The 12,815-nt window shown below is 34.7% G+C and overlaps 2 protein-coding genes across 3 annotated transcripts; both read left to right on the top strand.

The window, feature by feature from the left end:
* The first annotated feature begins 438 nt into the window (after positions 1-438).
* On the top strand, positions 439-6,507 carry LOC128676718 (E3 ubiquitin-protein ligase RNF8-like). Of its 2 annotated transcripts, XM_053757003.1 has the most exons (12): positions 439-643; positions 1,122-1,718; positions 1,873-2,124; positions 2,236-2,433; positions 2,729-2,806; positions 3,016-3,129; positions 3,536-3,795; positions 4,087-4,205; positions 4,560-4,605; positions 5,125-5,217; positions 5,722-5,867; positions 6,292-6,507. In XM_053757003.1, the coding sequence occupies exons 1-12, from the start codon at positions 554-556 to the stop codon at positions 6,426-6,428; spliced, it is 2,130 nt and encodes a 709-aa protein (XP_053612978.1). In that variant the 5' UTR covers positions 439-553; the 3' UTR covers positions 6,429-6,507. The 2 variants fall into 2 exon arrangements, with proteins under 2 accessions (XP_053612978.1, XP_053612979.1); XM_053757004.1 differs by lacking the exon at positions 4,560-4,605.
* A 1,466-nt stretch (positions 6,508-7,973) lies between these two features.
* Positions 7,974-11,671, top strand: LOC128676229 (uncharacterized protein). Its single transcript, XM_053756224.2, has 3 exons — positions 7,974-8,290; positions 8,597-10,214; positions 10,302-11,671. Exons 1-3 carry the CDS (start codon positions 8,183-8,185, stop codon positions 10,466-10,468), a joined length of 1,893 nt encoding a protein of 630 aa, XP_053612199.1. The 5' UTR covers positions 7,974-8,182; the 3' UTR covers positions 10,469-11,671.
* Positions 11,672-12,815: the final 1,144 nt, after the last annotated feature.

Consider the following 12,815-nt stretch of genomic DNA (forward strand, 5'->3'; position numbering starts at 1 on the left):
ACGTGTGAAGTGTTCCGAGCTTTATTTCGACCGTTTACTGTCTCGAAAATTTTACAGCTTCAGGCGTATCCCATAGTTTTCGAAGTTTTTTAACTTATGGAAAATGATTTTTCCCAATATTTCGGCACTCGAATATGTTACATTGTTCACAAACGAATGCTAAAAGTACTATGAAATAAACGTTTTATCGAAATAGCAAAAGGCGGCAAAGCTTTTGTGTACCTAACATACAGTGCTGTACTCTGGCGGAATAAATGTGCAGTAATATTCCTACTATGTATGATCACATTATTTCTATGAATTTTTAGTACAGCATGTATTTAGTAAGTACTTCGTCGGAGTACGTACTAATTCCATGAAGTACAGAGAAAGATAGGCTACTGGCAACACAGGCCAGGCATTGACTGACATTGACAGCAAACATGACATCATGACAGATCGATGGTTGGTTCACGAAAAGTTTGAGTGTATTGTTGGTTGATTGTTGACAAACATTTTTCTTATTATTTTACAATAAAGTACATTCATTTTTAATGTAAAATCGTATTTCACAATGGCCGAATCTGTACCATTATTAATATCTTGTAAAACTCTTAAGCCAGAATTTGAAAAATTGAGCAGAATTCCGTTAATCTCTTCTGAGGTAAGTTTAATTTAATTCTAAATTAATCTTGTCTATATCAGATTAGCATACCAAATAGATTAAAATTATTTAATGTATCACAATCTCTTATATACTAGTTCAAGGAGCTGTTCAAAACAAAGAATTAAATATGTACAGTACAAACGTAAGTATACACACTGATAATAAGCAGGTACCTATATAGACATAAATATGTCCGATGCTGCTTAAAAAAATTGGCATCCGCAGATTCTTTACGAGTGCTACGATCGAGAGATGGCTAACTACAACTTGTTGGTTGACAAACAGACAAAGAAAGAAACACAATATGTTTGTATATGTTGCCTGAATAAGTTCCTAAAAATACACTCTGAATCTCATTGATCTGATGGAAGCTTTTCATAAGTATGTATCATAAGATATATATCTGCTTCCATCAGTTCGAATACATAATCCATCCAACACCTAATAACATTCATATTTCTTTCATTGATTACAGTTTACTATTGGAAGAGGGCTAAAGAACTCTATTGTTATACCATTCTTAGCTATATCTAGAAATCACTGTGCTATAAAAAAGAATGAAAACAATGATTGGATAATTGAAGATTATAGCTCTTTTGGTATATCAGTCAATGGTGAAAAATTGGGTAAAGATAAATCGAGAACACTTTATAATGAAGACTGTATTGCCTTGGATCTTTCTGAAGAATTTGTTTACAAATTGGTTTTGGAGCCGGAAGAAGAAGGTCCTAGGAAGAAGAGGAAAATTGAAATTATAGAAACTAGTAATGATTTTCTTGATAATGTAAAAATAAAGTTTGAAGAATCTCAAAATTATGAAATAAAGCATATAGAGGAAAAAATACAAAATGCCAAACAAATGCAAACAACATCTATGATATTGAAGCGGCAGTTACAGCTTGACATGCAGCGGAAGATTCAGCAGCTGGAGAGTAAATATGCTGCACAGATAGAGAACTTGCAAGGTGAGAAGAATGAAGTAGAGAAACAGAAAGCCTTGCATGTGGCAGAGAGAGATGCTCAACTCACTACCATCAGGCAAGAAATGGAAGGCAAAATTGCTGAATTAATGGTATGTATCATAATATTCCAACAAATTTTATTAGCAATATCTGTTCCATATACTTCAAATGCACAGCAATAATGTACACTAAAATATGGTATTGCATTTTACCATGTTTGACTACATTTTTAATAAGCTTGTTATATATATTAAAATATTTCAGGAACAAATTGAAAAACACAATGAGGCAGAGTCAGAACTCTTAAAAGAAAATAACACACTTAAAGAAAAGTTGCTAAAAGAACGTGAAGAGTTTCTATCAGAACTTAACCGCAAGAATTCTTCAAAAGAAGAAATGTTAGAAAAACTTGAGGCTAAGATAAGGGAACAAGAGGAAATTCGTTCTAAAGAGAAGAAAGAGTTGGAGGAAATGTTAAGAAAAGAAACTGAACAGCTTAGATTCGCTAAAGAAAAAGTAAGTCATGATCTTATAATATTGCAATATATTATAGAGATTGAGAACCTTTCAACCTCAGGTCTTGGATAACTTATCTGTATGGTTATTAAAGTATGTAATTTTTTCTAGGAATTGAGAGAATTAGAAGAGCAGAAAAGACAGAGAGAGTCTGAATTAGAACAGGAACTTGAAAAAATAAGAAAGAATTTTGAAGAGAAAGTGCAACAAACAGAACAAGAGAAAATGAGAGCAGAGCAGCAACTTAATGAGCAGGTTGAGCAAATGAAGAAACTCAATGAAGAAGAAAAATCTAAGATGGAGCAGTTGGTATGGCATAATAATTATGTTTCGTCCAGTACATTTTGCTTGAAAGAGTAACAAATATACATCCTCACAAACTTTCGCATTTATAATATTAGTAGGATAGGATTACTTTTTCTTTATATTTGATTACTTTATCTTTTCTTTACACAATACTATTGTAAAATAATCTGTCGCGACAAACATGTCCAGCCCAATCCCACTGGGCGCCTAAGTCTAAAATTCGAGTTTTATAACGCAGTTCAGTGTTTCCATAAATATTAACATGGTTTTATTTTAAAAACTAATATCTTGTCTACAGGTTTTGGAAAGAGCAGAAATAGAGAAACAATTGGCAGAATCTCAAGCGAAGTCAGAGAAAACACTTGAAGAATTAAAGGTAATATTAAATGTTGTTATTTTTAAATTTAAAAATCATTATTGGCATACTTTAACATTTGAATGTTTTTTCTTTATAAAAAAACGTTTTTATATTTTAATTTTTCTTACCATATGATGTTATTTCACAACAATTCTAACATATTTTTACATTTTGAATATGCATTTGTATGTTAAAGACATGATGTGTTAAAGCATTTTTTGCTTCAGTCACGTGTTACAGAGAGAGAAACTGAGTTAGCAGCTTTGGCTGCCGAGCGGATAGAGAAACAAGTGGAACAGTCTAGTGGAGTCATAAACTCCTTGCAGGAACAATTGGAGAAGGTAAACTGAAGTAATAAAAACGTTGCAAATTAAAATCAAAGTGATTGTACTTACATTACAATGTAAATATTGTATTACCTGCCCTATTTCATCAAATATAGATTTGATTTATAATCATAGATGTAGAAAAAAATATCATGATATTTTTCTATATATTTTTTATATAGTGACATACTAGTATGGTACAAATTATTAGAAAGCAAAATTGATACCTAATTAGAAAATTTAACTTTTAATCTTTAAAGCATAGATAAATAAACTGATGTTTGACTAATATAGCCGATGTACTTGAATATGAAGCAATTAAATAGTGCTCGAAATTCGGGGTAAGTCTGCAAGTTAGTATTACAGACCGACTTTGCCTAATGTGTGGCTCTAAATAACTGAAAGTAATACAATTTCGTAGGTAAAAAAACAGTTAGAATCGGTGGAGTCTGAAAAAAATACGCTTCTTGAGAATATGTCCCTGCCAGAGGTGAAAATGGGCGAAGGGCCTTCGAAGCAAAGCACCCTGGCGGAAGTAGGGGAGGTTCTGGAGAGTGAACTCCAGTGCAGCATCTGCGCTGAATTGTTCATCACTGCCACCACTCTCAACTGCTCACACACCTTCTGCAAATATTGTATTACCATGTGGAAGAAAAAGAAGAAAGACTGCCCTATTTGTAGGTACGTATAGCTTTGAACCGGTGATGGTCCAATGGTTAAGTCTAGGCAACCTATACACTAGCGTCACCGTCACATTTTTATCAATTAGGTACTTACATATTCATTAGCGAAAGCTAAATAAATCGAACTAGCGAAAGCTAAATAAGCCATCAAAATGCGATTGATATACAAACTGAAAACTACTATACATGTATGTATAGTAGTTTCATCGCCACTTCCTTCTGGTGAAGAAAAATATCGTGAGGTAACCTGCACTTTAGTTAATTTATCATCTATATCAAAATATTTCAGGTGCCCTATTCAATCGGAATGCAAAAGCATAGTCATAGATTCATTTATAGAAAAGATGGTACAAAATTTAACAGAAGAGCTTAAGAAAAAAAGGCAGGACCTACTAAAGAACAGGGAAGGTAAATAAATATGCATAATTTTTTTTTTTTATTGCACTAACTTTATTGTTATTATTATACTTCAAAATACCTTCATATAAAAGGACTGAGAAGTTATATCTATTATATATATATATATAGATCTGTAAATATATAAGATATATTAATTTCCAGTTGAAAACCATGAAAGTGAACAATGCAGCTTCATAGTTCTGAATATAAAACTAATATTATAACCATAACTATTATATTTTGTTGTATGATATCTTCCACGGAAACCGTCGAAATTCATACATTTAATTTACGCTGAACAAGTATAGACAAGTATTAGATACGTATCCCTCATGCTAGCTCATGAAGCTGTATTGTTTACAGAACAGGAGTTAGAACTGTGGCGACAGCCCAGCGCTTCCACCAGTCGGTATGATATCATTTACTTCTTAAAATCCTGGGTTTGATGGAACTCATTTATGTAACTATGTGTATGTAATTGTCTTAAACATGTCTTCACGATAGTTTTAGAAATAATTTAATATATAACCTACAACATATACCTATGCTAGCTGCGCTCCGGGGCTTCGCTCCCGTGGGAATTTTATGATAAAAAGTACCCTATATAATATCCCAATATTCTACCTGTATCTTAAAATATCTGTTATTAATTAAAAATCTAATATTTTGTTGCTCTGAATTACTACTACCACTATTTTCATCAAAATCAAAAGACAGCGGGCGATTACGAGACCAGCGATAATTCTCCATTGCGGATTTATCTTGATGAGCCAGATTTGCCATGCGTACAAAACTATCGATGTAAAATTAAGCTACTCAATGTCTTGTTCGAGGTCGAACAATCATTTTTTATGTTATCATCATAATTGTAATTAGTAGTAAATTGTATATACATAGATACTAATTTGGCCATGTTTTTGTTGTAAAGAGGAGATCATAGCTATGGAGAGGCCAGTTACGAAGACTCGGACTTCGAATTCCTCGAGGAGGAGGAGGAGGAGGACGAATACGACTACGTTCCGTGAGTTTCATTTATTTGCACAAACACTTCTTTTCTAACAACTTTAGAATTTATTTCATAAAACAATTATATACAGTCTTTACTACTTAATTGTTATGAAATAAAAATTCTAGACAGTCAATCACATAAATGCAACTTTGTTACAGCTGTAATGTTAACGCCTTTTCTTCAAAGGTCTGTTAAAATGTTCCATTTATAGAATAGAGGTTTGTAATGTCGGTAGTCGTATAAAGATATATTATTTATACAGCGAGAGTTAACACTATCTCGAGTTTTAGTTTGTGTAAACATACAAAGCGGTAGTGGTGTAATGGTTAAGACCCCCTCCCCAGACTAAGAGGCCTGAGAATCGAAAGATCCCAGGTTCGAATCCTACTCGTGCCACATGAGTTTTTATACCAATCTGACTCACTGATGTATAGTATATCTATTTATCTAGTTTGTTCCTATGTTATATTCTGATTCTTTAGATTCGGGTACTTTACACCGATATTATATTTACAGAGACGACTACGAGGACTTCTACAGCTGGCAGCATCGCTTCCTCCCCTCCGATACAAGTAGTGGACCTGACGACGATGACCTCTCCCCGGATAGCGCCGCGGGGCCCGCCGCCGCGCCCCCCGGTCATCATGCTGCCGGCAACACTGGTAACACCTCATCTCACGATGTCTTCTCCCTGGATATATCTGAATAATAAAACTCCCAATAACTCTTAATTTTGCCTTCCATTCCACTAGCTATAATTTGAGTGTGTTCGAAGGTTTCCATTTACGTAAAATTAAAACCCAGATAGTGATTCTGAATGTATTATAGACTACCTATAGATTATAAATAATGTGGAAAATAAATACGAAAGCCAAAATAACATAGAGATAGCGACCAAAATAGCGAAGGTACTGTAATGCCAAATTCCAATATGAAAAAAAATCATAAATTTATGTAAACGGAATGGACCTCAAGGACAGTATTCAGTCAGGTCTGTATACAGGATTATTAGTATTCCAGCGAGGTTGCTGATGAATACCAGTAACTAAGTACAAATGGATTCTGACAGTTGGGACGTTACCACAGGTGCGGCACCGGCTGCCGCAGCCGAGCGGCGCCGGCGGCGGGTCGCCGGTGTACCTGGTGCCTATTACGGCGGCTACGGCCGCTGCTACAGCTGCGGCGCACGCGGCCACTGGGCCCCCGGATGCCCTTTCAGATAACTCCAACTGAACAAGCTAAGCCTGATAATGTTAATACTGTATCTACAATTCGATATAATATAATTAAAAAGCCGATGGAAAAAGATGACTTTGTTTTTTAAAATACCGTGTTGCGATGGCCACTTTGGCAAAACTCCTTGAAAATCATATGATAGGACAACGGCTTTCAAGGTGTGCTCCGCGGAGCCCTAGTGCTCACAATGCATATGTTGGGACTCCGCGAAAACATTGATTCTAAACACGACTAAACGACGGCTTCGTTGCGACTCTCGGCATGCGAGCCAAATCGTTCCGATGAAGCATTTCGACATCCACGAGATGGTACAGAGAGGTCTTGTGACAAACGATAAGTGACCTATGTTAGGTACGAAAGCACGGCATTGTTTCCTGTAATGGTAAGTTATGTGGTTATAAAGTAATATTATATATGCTTTATATTATCGGTAGTATAAATCAATAGGTGTACAATTACAGGAGATTATAGTCTGTAAGAAAATGATGAAAGGAAAGCTCTCTCTGTTGGCTAGCAACACTGGTAGGTATTAATCAACCAATCCTGACGGTTCTATTCCGTGTTACATTAGCATAAATAAAATCCGTTTTCTTCACTTACAAGGTTTAAAATAAGCCAGGTGAGCGGCTCGTCATGAGTGCAAGCTTTGTGTGGCGATATGAACCACAAAGCTGCGGCTTTATTTCGCCAGTGGATGCGTGCGTTCTTAATCCACGGGTAAGCAAAACCGCGGTCAAAAGATACAAACTCACTATTTGGCTCAAAGAGCCTAAGGAATATTACGCAAAGTTCGGCGCAGATGGCGCTACTGGTACAACTAGGGTACACAAATATTGCCAATGGAGGCAAAAAGCACCAATTTTCAATATTGGTCAACTGTGGTAACAAACTAATTATTTGGGCAACTGTGGTAACAAACTAATTATTTGGTCAACTATGGTAACAAACTAATAAACTTGATTTTGACTGAATGCCTTACGAAGTCCATATTTCCATAAGTCGTCAGGTGTATAGTGTTCCGGGCATATTTCTGACCATTTACTGGCTCGAAAATATTGCAGCGTGTGGCGGTTGCCCATAGTTTTCGTTTATCTTTTGGAAAACAATATTTCCCCATATTTCGGCACCCGAATAAAACAAAATGAAAATATACAAAAGTGTTGCACTTTCGTATATTTTCACAAACATATGCTTACATAAGGAAAATATAAATAAAGAACTCTAAAAAGTTTTCATCAACTTAGTAAAAGGGGGCAATGCTTTTGTTTACCAACCAACCATACAGTGCTGCACTCTGGCGGTATAAATGCGCATTAATACTCCCTATTCCATGGTTAAGGTCTTTGGTTTGTCTACTCGACTATGGACGAGTCGGAGCAAAGCCGTCCGTTTTTTGCCGATCGTCTTTGTTCATACGTGGATCATTGTACAATATGTAGGTAGGCAACATCTTGCAGTTGCCAAGCAGTTATTGGCATGGCAACGATGGCAACACTCGATTAAGTTCTATGGCAACACTTGTATTCACTCAAGTCAGTCGTTTCGTTTTGTTCGCCAAGTCAGGCACGCAAGCATTTCATTCATTTGCCAATGCGAGTAATTTTTATCATTGATTGATTGACGAACAAATTAATGAACAAAAATATAATCTTATTCAATTTTGGATTATGTTGTTGTTGATATTTTCAACATAATCTATAGCAATAACAAAGCAATATATACCTATTTCAACATTTCAAAAATGGCTAATACCAATGATGAGCCGTCTGGTTCTGAAGAAAATAGGCTAGTGCCTAATGAAAACACTGTTGTTGAGTCCGAAGTAGTATCAGGCGATGGTAATGTGGATGTAAGTATACGTTTTCATTTCAATTTTGTTTTTACATTTTGTGAAACTGCTAGGCAAAAAAATTATAACCTATTGTATTAAATTTTTCTAAATCTGTTTTTAATGTCATGGTCACAGCTAACTCTTTGGCCTATATAGTCACAATAGTAATTACCTAATAAACAAGTGTTTATTCTGTGAGTTTGTAAGCCTCAATATAAGAACCTATGATATTATGATTTTAACAATAGTATTGTAACTTATAATAATTTTGTGCATATGTATGTATAAAAAACGTATTCATAATGTAGTAATTTTATTTCCCAGATCAATGCGCAGATTGATGAACAACGGCAACAAATGCAACCTACCAAATTGGAATCATTTTTTGCTATTGCCAAATCCTTAATTTTAAGGGCTTTAGTTGTGTATTTTATTACATCCATGTTTCGTCAACCAGCTGCACCTAAAACAGATGTAGTAAGCTCAGGAGTACCACGAGTGGCTGCCATTAATATGTTCTCTAATGGGTCAGTGGTAGATATGTACTGTTATCTTACTGAAAAAGAGAGTTTTGCTATCTTTGATTCTAGCAAGTTGGTATGGAAACATACTAATATGGTGTATGGAGATTGGTATGGAGGGCCCAATGGTGATGGTACATTTACCCATTCTCTTAATTTTAAAGCATCAGAGTCATTGAGGAACAATGGATCTATATATCTTCATGTCTTTGTTGTACCAGCTGGCAAATCACCTGATCCCAATGATAAACAAAACTATGCCGCTGGCAGATACACATATGGTAAAAAAATGTTAAATAAACACAAGAAAATGCGCTACCTTAAAACTCATAATCTATTGACTGGACAAACAGAAAAATCTGCTGAAGAAATACAGAAAGCTGAAACACTGAAAGAAGAAATTGTGTCACATTGGCATCCCAACCTAACCATTAATCTAGTAACAGATCAAACGAACTGGATGCAGGGGAGTGTGCCTCCTCCCCTGGATGAATTTATTTATTTCTTACCAGATGGTAAAGAATATAAACCAGCTGTATTTCTAAATGATTACTGGAACATGATGAGAGACTATGTCCCTATAAATGACACCACTACCTCTCTGACACTGCAATTGACATATCAACCTCTAAGTCTCTTCAAGTGGCAACTTTACACTGCCCAAGCCATGCGAGACAAATTGAGCATGTTCTCTGCATTAGGAGGTGAAGAGCAAGATGAAGAACAAGACACAGTAAAAGAATTACTGTTAGATACATCTCCATATTTATTAGCATTGACTATATCAGTTTCAGTATTACACTCAATATTTGAGTTGTTGGCATTTAAAAATGATATTCAATTCTGGAACAACAGACAATCACTAGAAGGCCTCTCTGTAAGATCTGTATTCTTTAACGTATTTCAATCTACAGTTGTACTTTTGTATGTCCTTGACAATGAAACAAATGTGATGGTCAGAATATCTTGTTTCATAGGCTTAATGATTGAAATATGGAAAATTAACAAAGTTATGGATGTAAAGGTCAACAGAGAAGAGCGTATATTTGGCATTCCCAAGTTAACATTTACAGACAAAGGTTCATATGTACACTCTAGTACTAGAGAGTATGATACTCTGGCATTCCGTTATCTCAGCTGGGCATGCTTCCCTCTCTTGATTGGATATGGCATATATTCACTGTTGTACCAGGAACATAAGGGGTGGTATTCTTTTGTACTCAATATGATGTATGGATATCTTCTGACCTTTGGTTTTATTATGATGACTCCTCAATTGTTCATAAACTACAAATTGAAGTCTGTCGCACATTTGCCATGGCGCATGATGACATATAAGTTCCTCAATACATTCATTGATGATATTTTTGCATTTGTTATAAAAATGCCTACAATGTACCGCTTGGGTTGTTTCAGAGATGGTAAGCATTGCATGTTTGGTAAATTTACATTAGTCTGATATCTTTTGAATAAATATATGATAATGACAAATGTTATCTTACTTTCAGATATAGTCTTCTTTATTTTCCTGTATCAGCGTTGGATTTACAAGGTGGATCATAAACGAGTCAATGAATTTGGTTTCTCTGGAGAAATGGAACAACAGCAGAAAAATCCAAACAATACACCAGCCATCACTGAAAAAGAACCAGAGGCTGATAAGAAGAATGATTAAAGTCATTTAAATCTAGTTCAAAATTTATATCATGTTGTACTGTATTGTGTTGATAATTACTTATAAATATTGTAGTTAATGAAAATAATTATGGAATGTCTTTATTAATGATATTTATCCAATGATTCTATAGTATAAACGTGTGAACTGAAAGCTTTTAAATGACTTTTTCAATGTGAAATTAATTATTTATCAGTTGTAGCTTCAGATTGCTAGAGGTTGGGGGTGTATTTTATTGCATACTTTCTGTTATGTAATGATACTGTTGTAGGCTATGCCACAATGATATGACTAAGGTGTGATCTGTAAATCTTTTATTTTTAATTGATTTGTAGTGAATGTATTTTGCTATTTTCCTTGAGATAAAACACAGTTATTGATGGTTATTTTTTTTTCTTTTGTGTAAACGTTACACAAATATATGTTTATGATTTGTGTATAAAAAGGGCTGTGTGTGATGTATTAGATGAATTTAGTAATACCTAACCAAAATTCCCCAGCAGTACATGTAGGTAGGTATAATTTTACTTTTTAGCTAAGAATTTGCAAATGTATTTAAAGTTTACTATTTTAATTTATATTTATTTATTTATGCATACCTATTATCTTAACTTTGTGAGCCACCAATTTGTACAGCAGAATTCACATTTTTAATACTAGTACGTTTAGAATTGTTTCTTGTTATTGTGGAGCAATTTTTTCTTATGTATAGTCAATAGCATATTAACCTTCCTATATAAATGGCGAATTTAGGTACTGCTATTACTTACCTCTAGACGGTCACATACTGTCAAATGACACCGTAGCGACGCACGTTGTGGCAAAAATATTTCGGAGTAGTACACTGGGGAGAAAACTTATTGAAACTAACCCACCAAGTCTAATAACACCGCAGCGACGCACGTGGCGAAAAAATAATTACCTATTATTATATCCTAGTTAGTGAAAATAAATTTTCGCCCCAGTGTACCATGCGAAATATTTTCGCCACAAGGTGGTTAGCTTCGCCATCATACGACACCAAGTACGGAACCCCCTCTAGACATCCAATCAGAGGAAACTTAATGTGCTGTTGGTTGTACCTACATATATTAAAATATTCTAGTTTAGAATACTTATTGAGCACAATGTTAATTTATTACTTAATTAGGTACATAGGTACTTCAAACCATGGATATTTAAATAAAGTCATTGTTTTGAATATGTATGTCTATGATTTTGTGTTCGCACAAATTCAAAATAAGGACTTGACCCAGAGAGAGAGAGTTCTACAATATGTCCATACGACGGCAGACGGAGCGTGGAAGCGGTTCCGCCAGAGCTCCGGCCCGTTCCAAACGAAATAAGCCCAGCCCTATTACGTGACGCCTGTGAGCATTTTATTATAGCTTTATGCCCTATTTAGGTAGGTACCTACATAAATAAAACTAGTAACTGGACGGATTTTGATAAAATTTCGCACAGAAGTAGTAAATATGCGTAGCATGTGTTATTTTTTTTTATTTTCGCTGACACAAGATATTGGTAGAAATGTGAAGGATGGCACAAATGTGCGCGTGTTTTGCATTTAGTATACCTATATAATATTAAGGTATAGATATGAATATATAACTTGCACCAAAAAGTTCTTGGTAGTAAGTACTGACTTGTATTCATCTATAGCATCGTGATTTAATGACAAGTAAATACTCACAGACTTATAATCTAAATATCAAAAACAAATTTTGTATGGAACATAGATTTAGAAGGGCCCCGCGGTATGGAACGTGATGTCGGGATGACGTCACACGAGGTCAAAAAACATTGTAAGTGTTAACTGTCCCCTGCTTAGTCTGTGGGTATTCCTAACGTTTTATAAAGAACAAGAAAATTAAATGTTCATGCATATTAGAGTTATTTTGTATTGTATATGTATTATAAAATGTAAAATAGGCAACTCATTGCTCACATCAAAAGAATTAGCGAGAGCTATGTGATCTTTATAGTAAACGCATTTTTTAACTTTATTGGTTTATTTCAAACACAAAATTGAAAGATTGACAATATTAATCCGACCCGAAATGCTTTTGGAAATCTAATAAAAGCTTAGTTTCCCAAACCATTACAAAATTAGTTCTGACAACATTAAATAAAACATAAAAATGTTACTAACAGCAATTCACATAATAGTTTTTCCTAGAAACTACTCATTAATACTCAGATTCCATAGCGCACATGTTGAACATTCGACATGGTTTCCATCACAGAGATTTCATTACCTACGATTGAAGATTTACTTAAAACATATTCTGTCTAGCATGTATTATGATTTGTTTACACTAAGAGTGGCCTATTTTTATATTGTGCA

The sequence above is a fragment of the Plodia interpunctella genome, chromosome 16 (genome assembly GCF_027563975.2).
Source record: "Plodia interpunctella isolate USDA-ARS_2022_Savannah chromosome 16, ilPloInte3.2, whole genome shotgun sequence".
In the NCBI taxonomy this organism is placed as follows: Eukaryota; Metazoa; Arthropoda; class Insecta; order Lepidoptera; family Pyralidae; genus Plodia; species Plodia interpunctella.

Coding starts and splice junctions, on each gene's coding strand:
- LOC128676718 (XM_053757003.1), top strand. CDS start 554: ATGGCCGAATCTGTACCATTATTAATATCTTGTAAAACTCTTAAGCCA. Junction 2,434..2,728: donor AATCTAAGATGGAGCAGTTG/GTATGGCATAAT, acceptor TCTTGTCTACAG/GTTTTGGAAAGAGCAGAAAT. Junction 4,206..4,559: donor CCTACTAAAGAACAGGGAAG/GTAAATAAATAT, acceptor TATTGTTTACAG/AACAGGAGTTAGAACTGTGG.
- LOC128676229 (XM_053756224.2), top strand. CDS start 8,183: ATGGCTAATACCAATGATGAGCCGTCTGGTTCTGAAGAAAATAGGCTA. Junction 8,291..8,596: donor CAGGCGATGGTAATGTGGAT/GTAAGTATACGT, acceptor TTTATTTCCCAG/ATCAATGCGCAGATTGATGA. Junction 10,215..10,301: donor CTTGGGTTGTTTCAGAGATG/GTAAGCATTGCA, acceptor TCTTACTTTCAG/ATATAGTCTTCTTTATTTTC.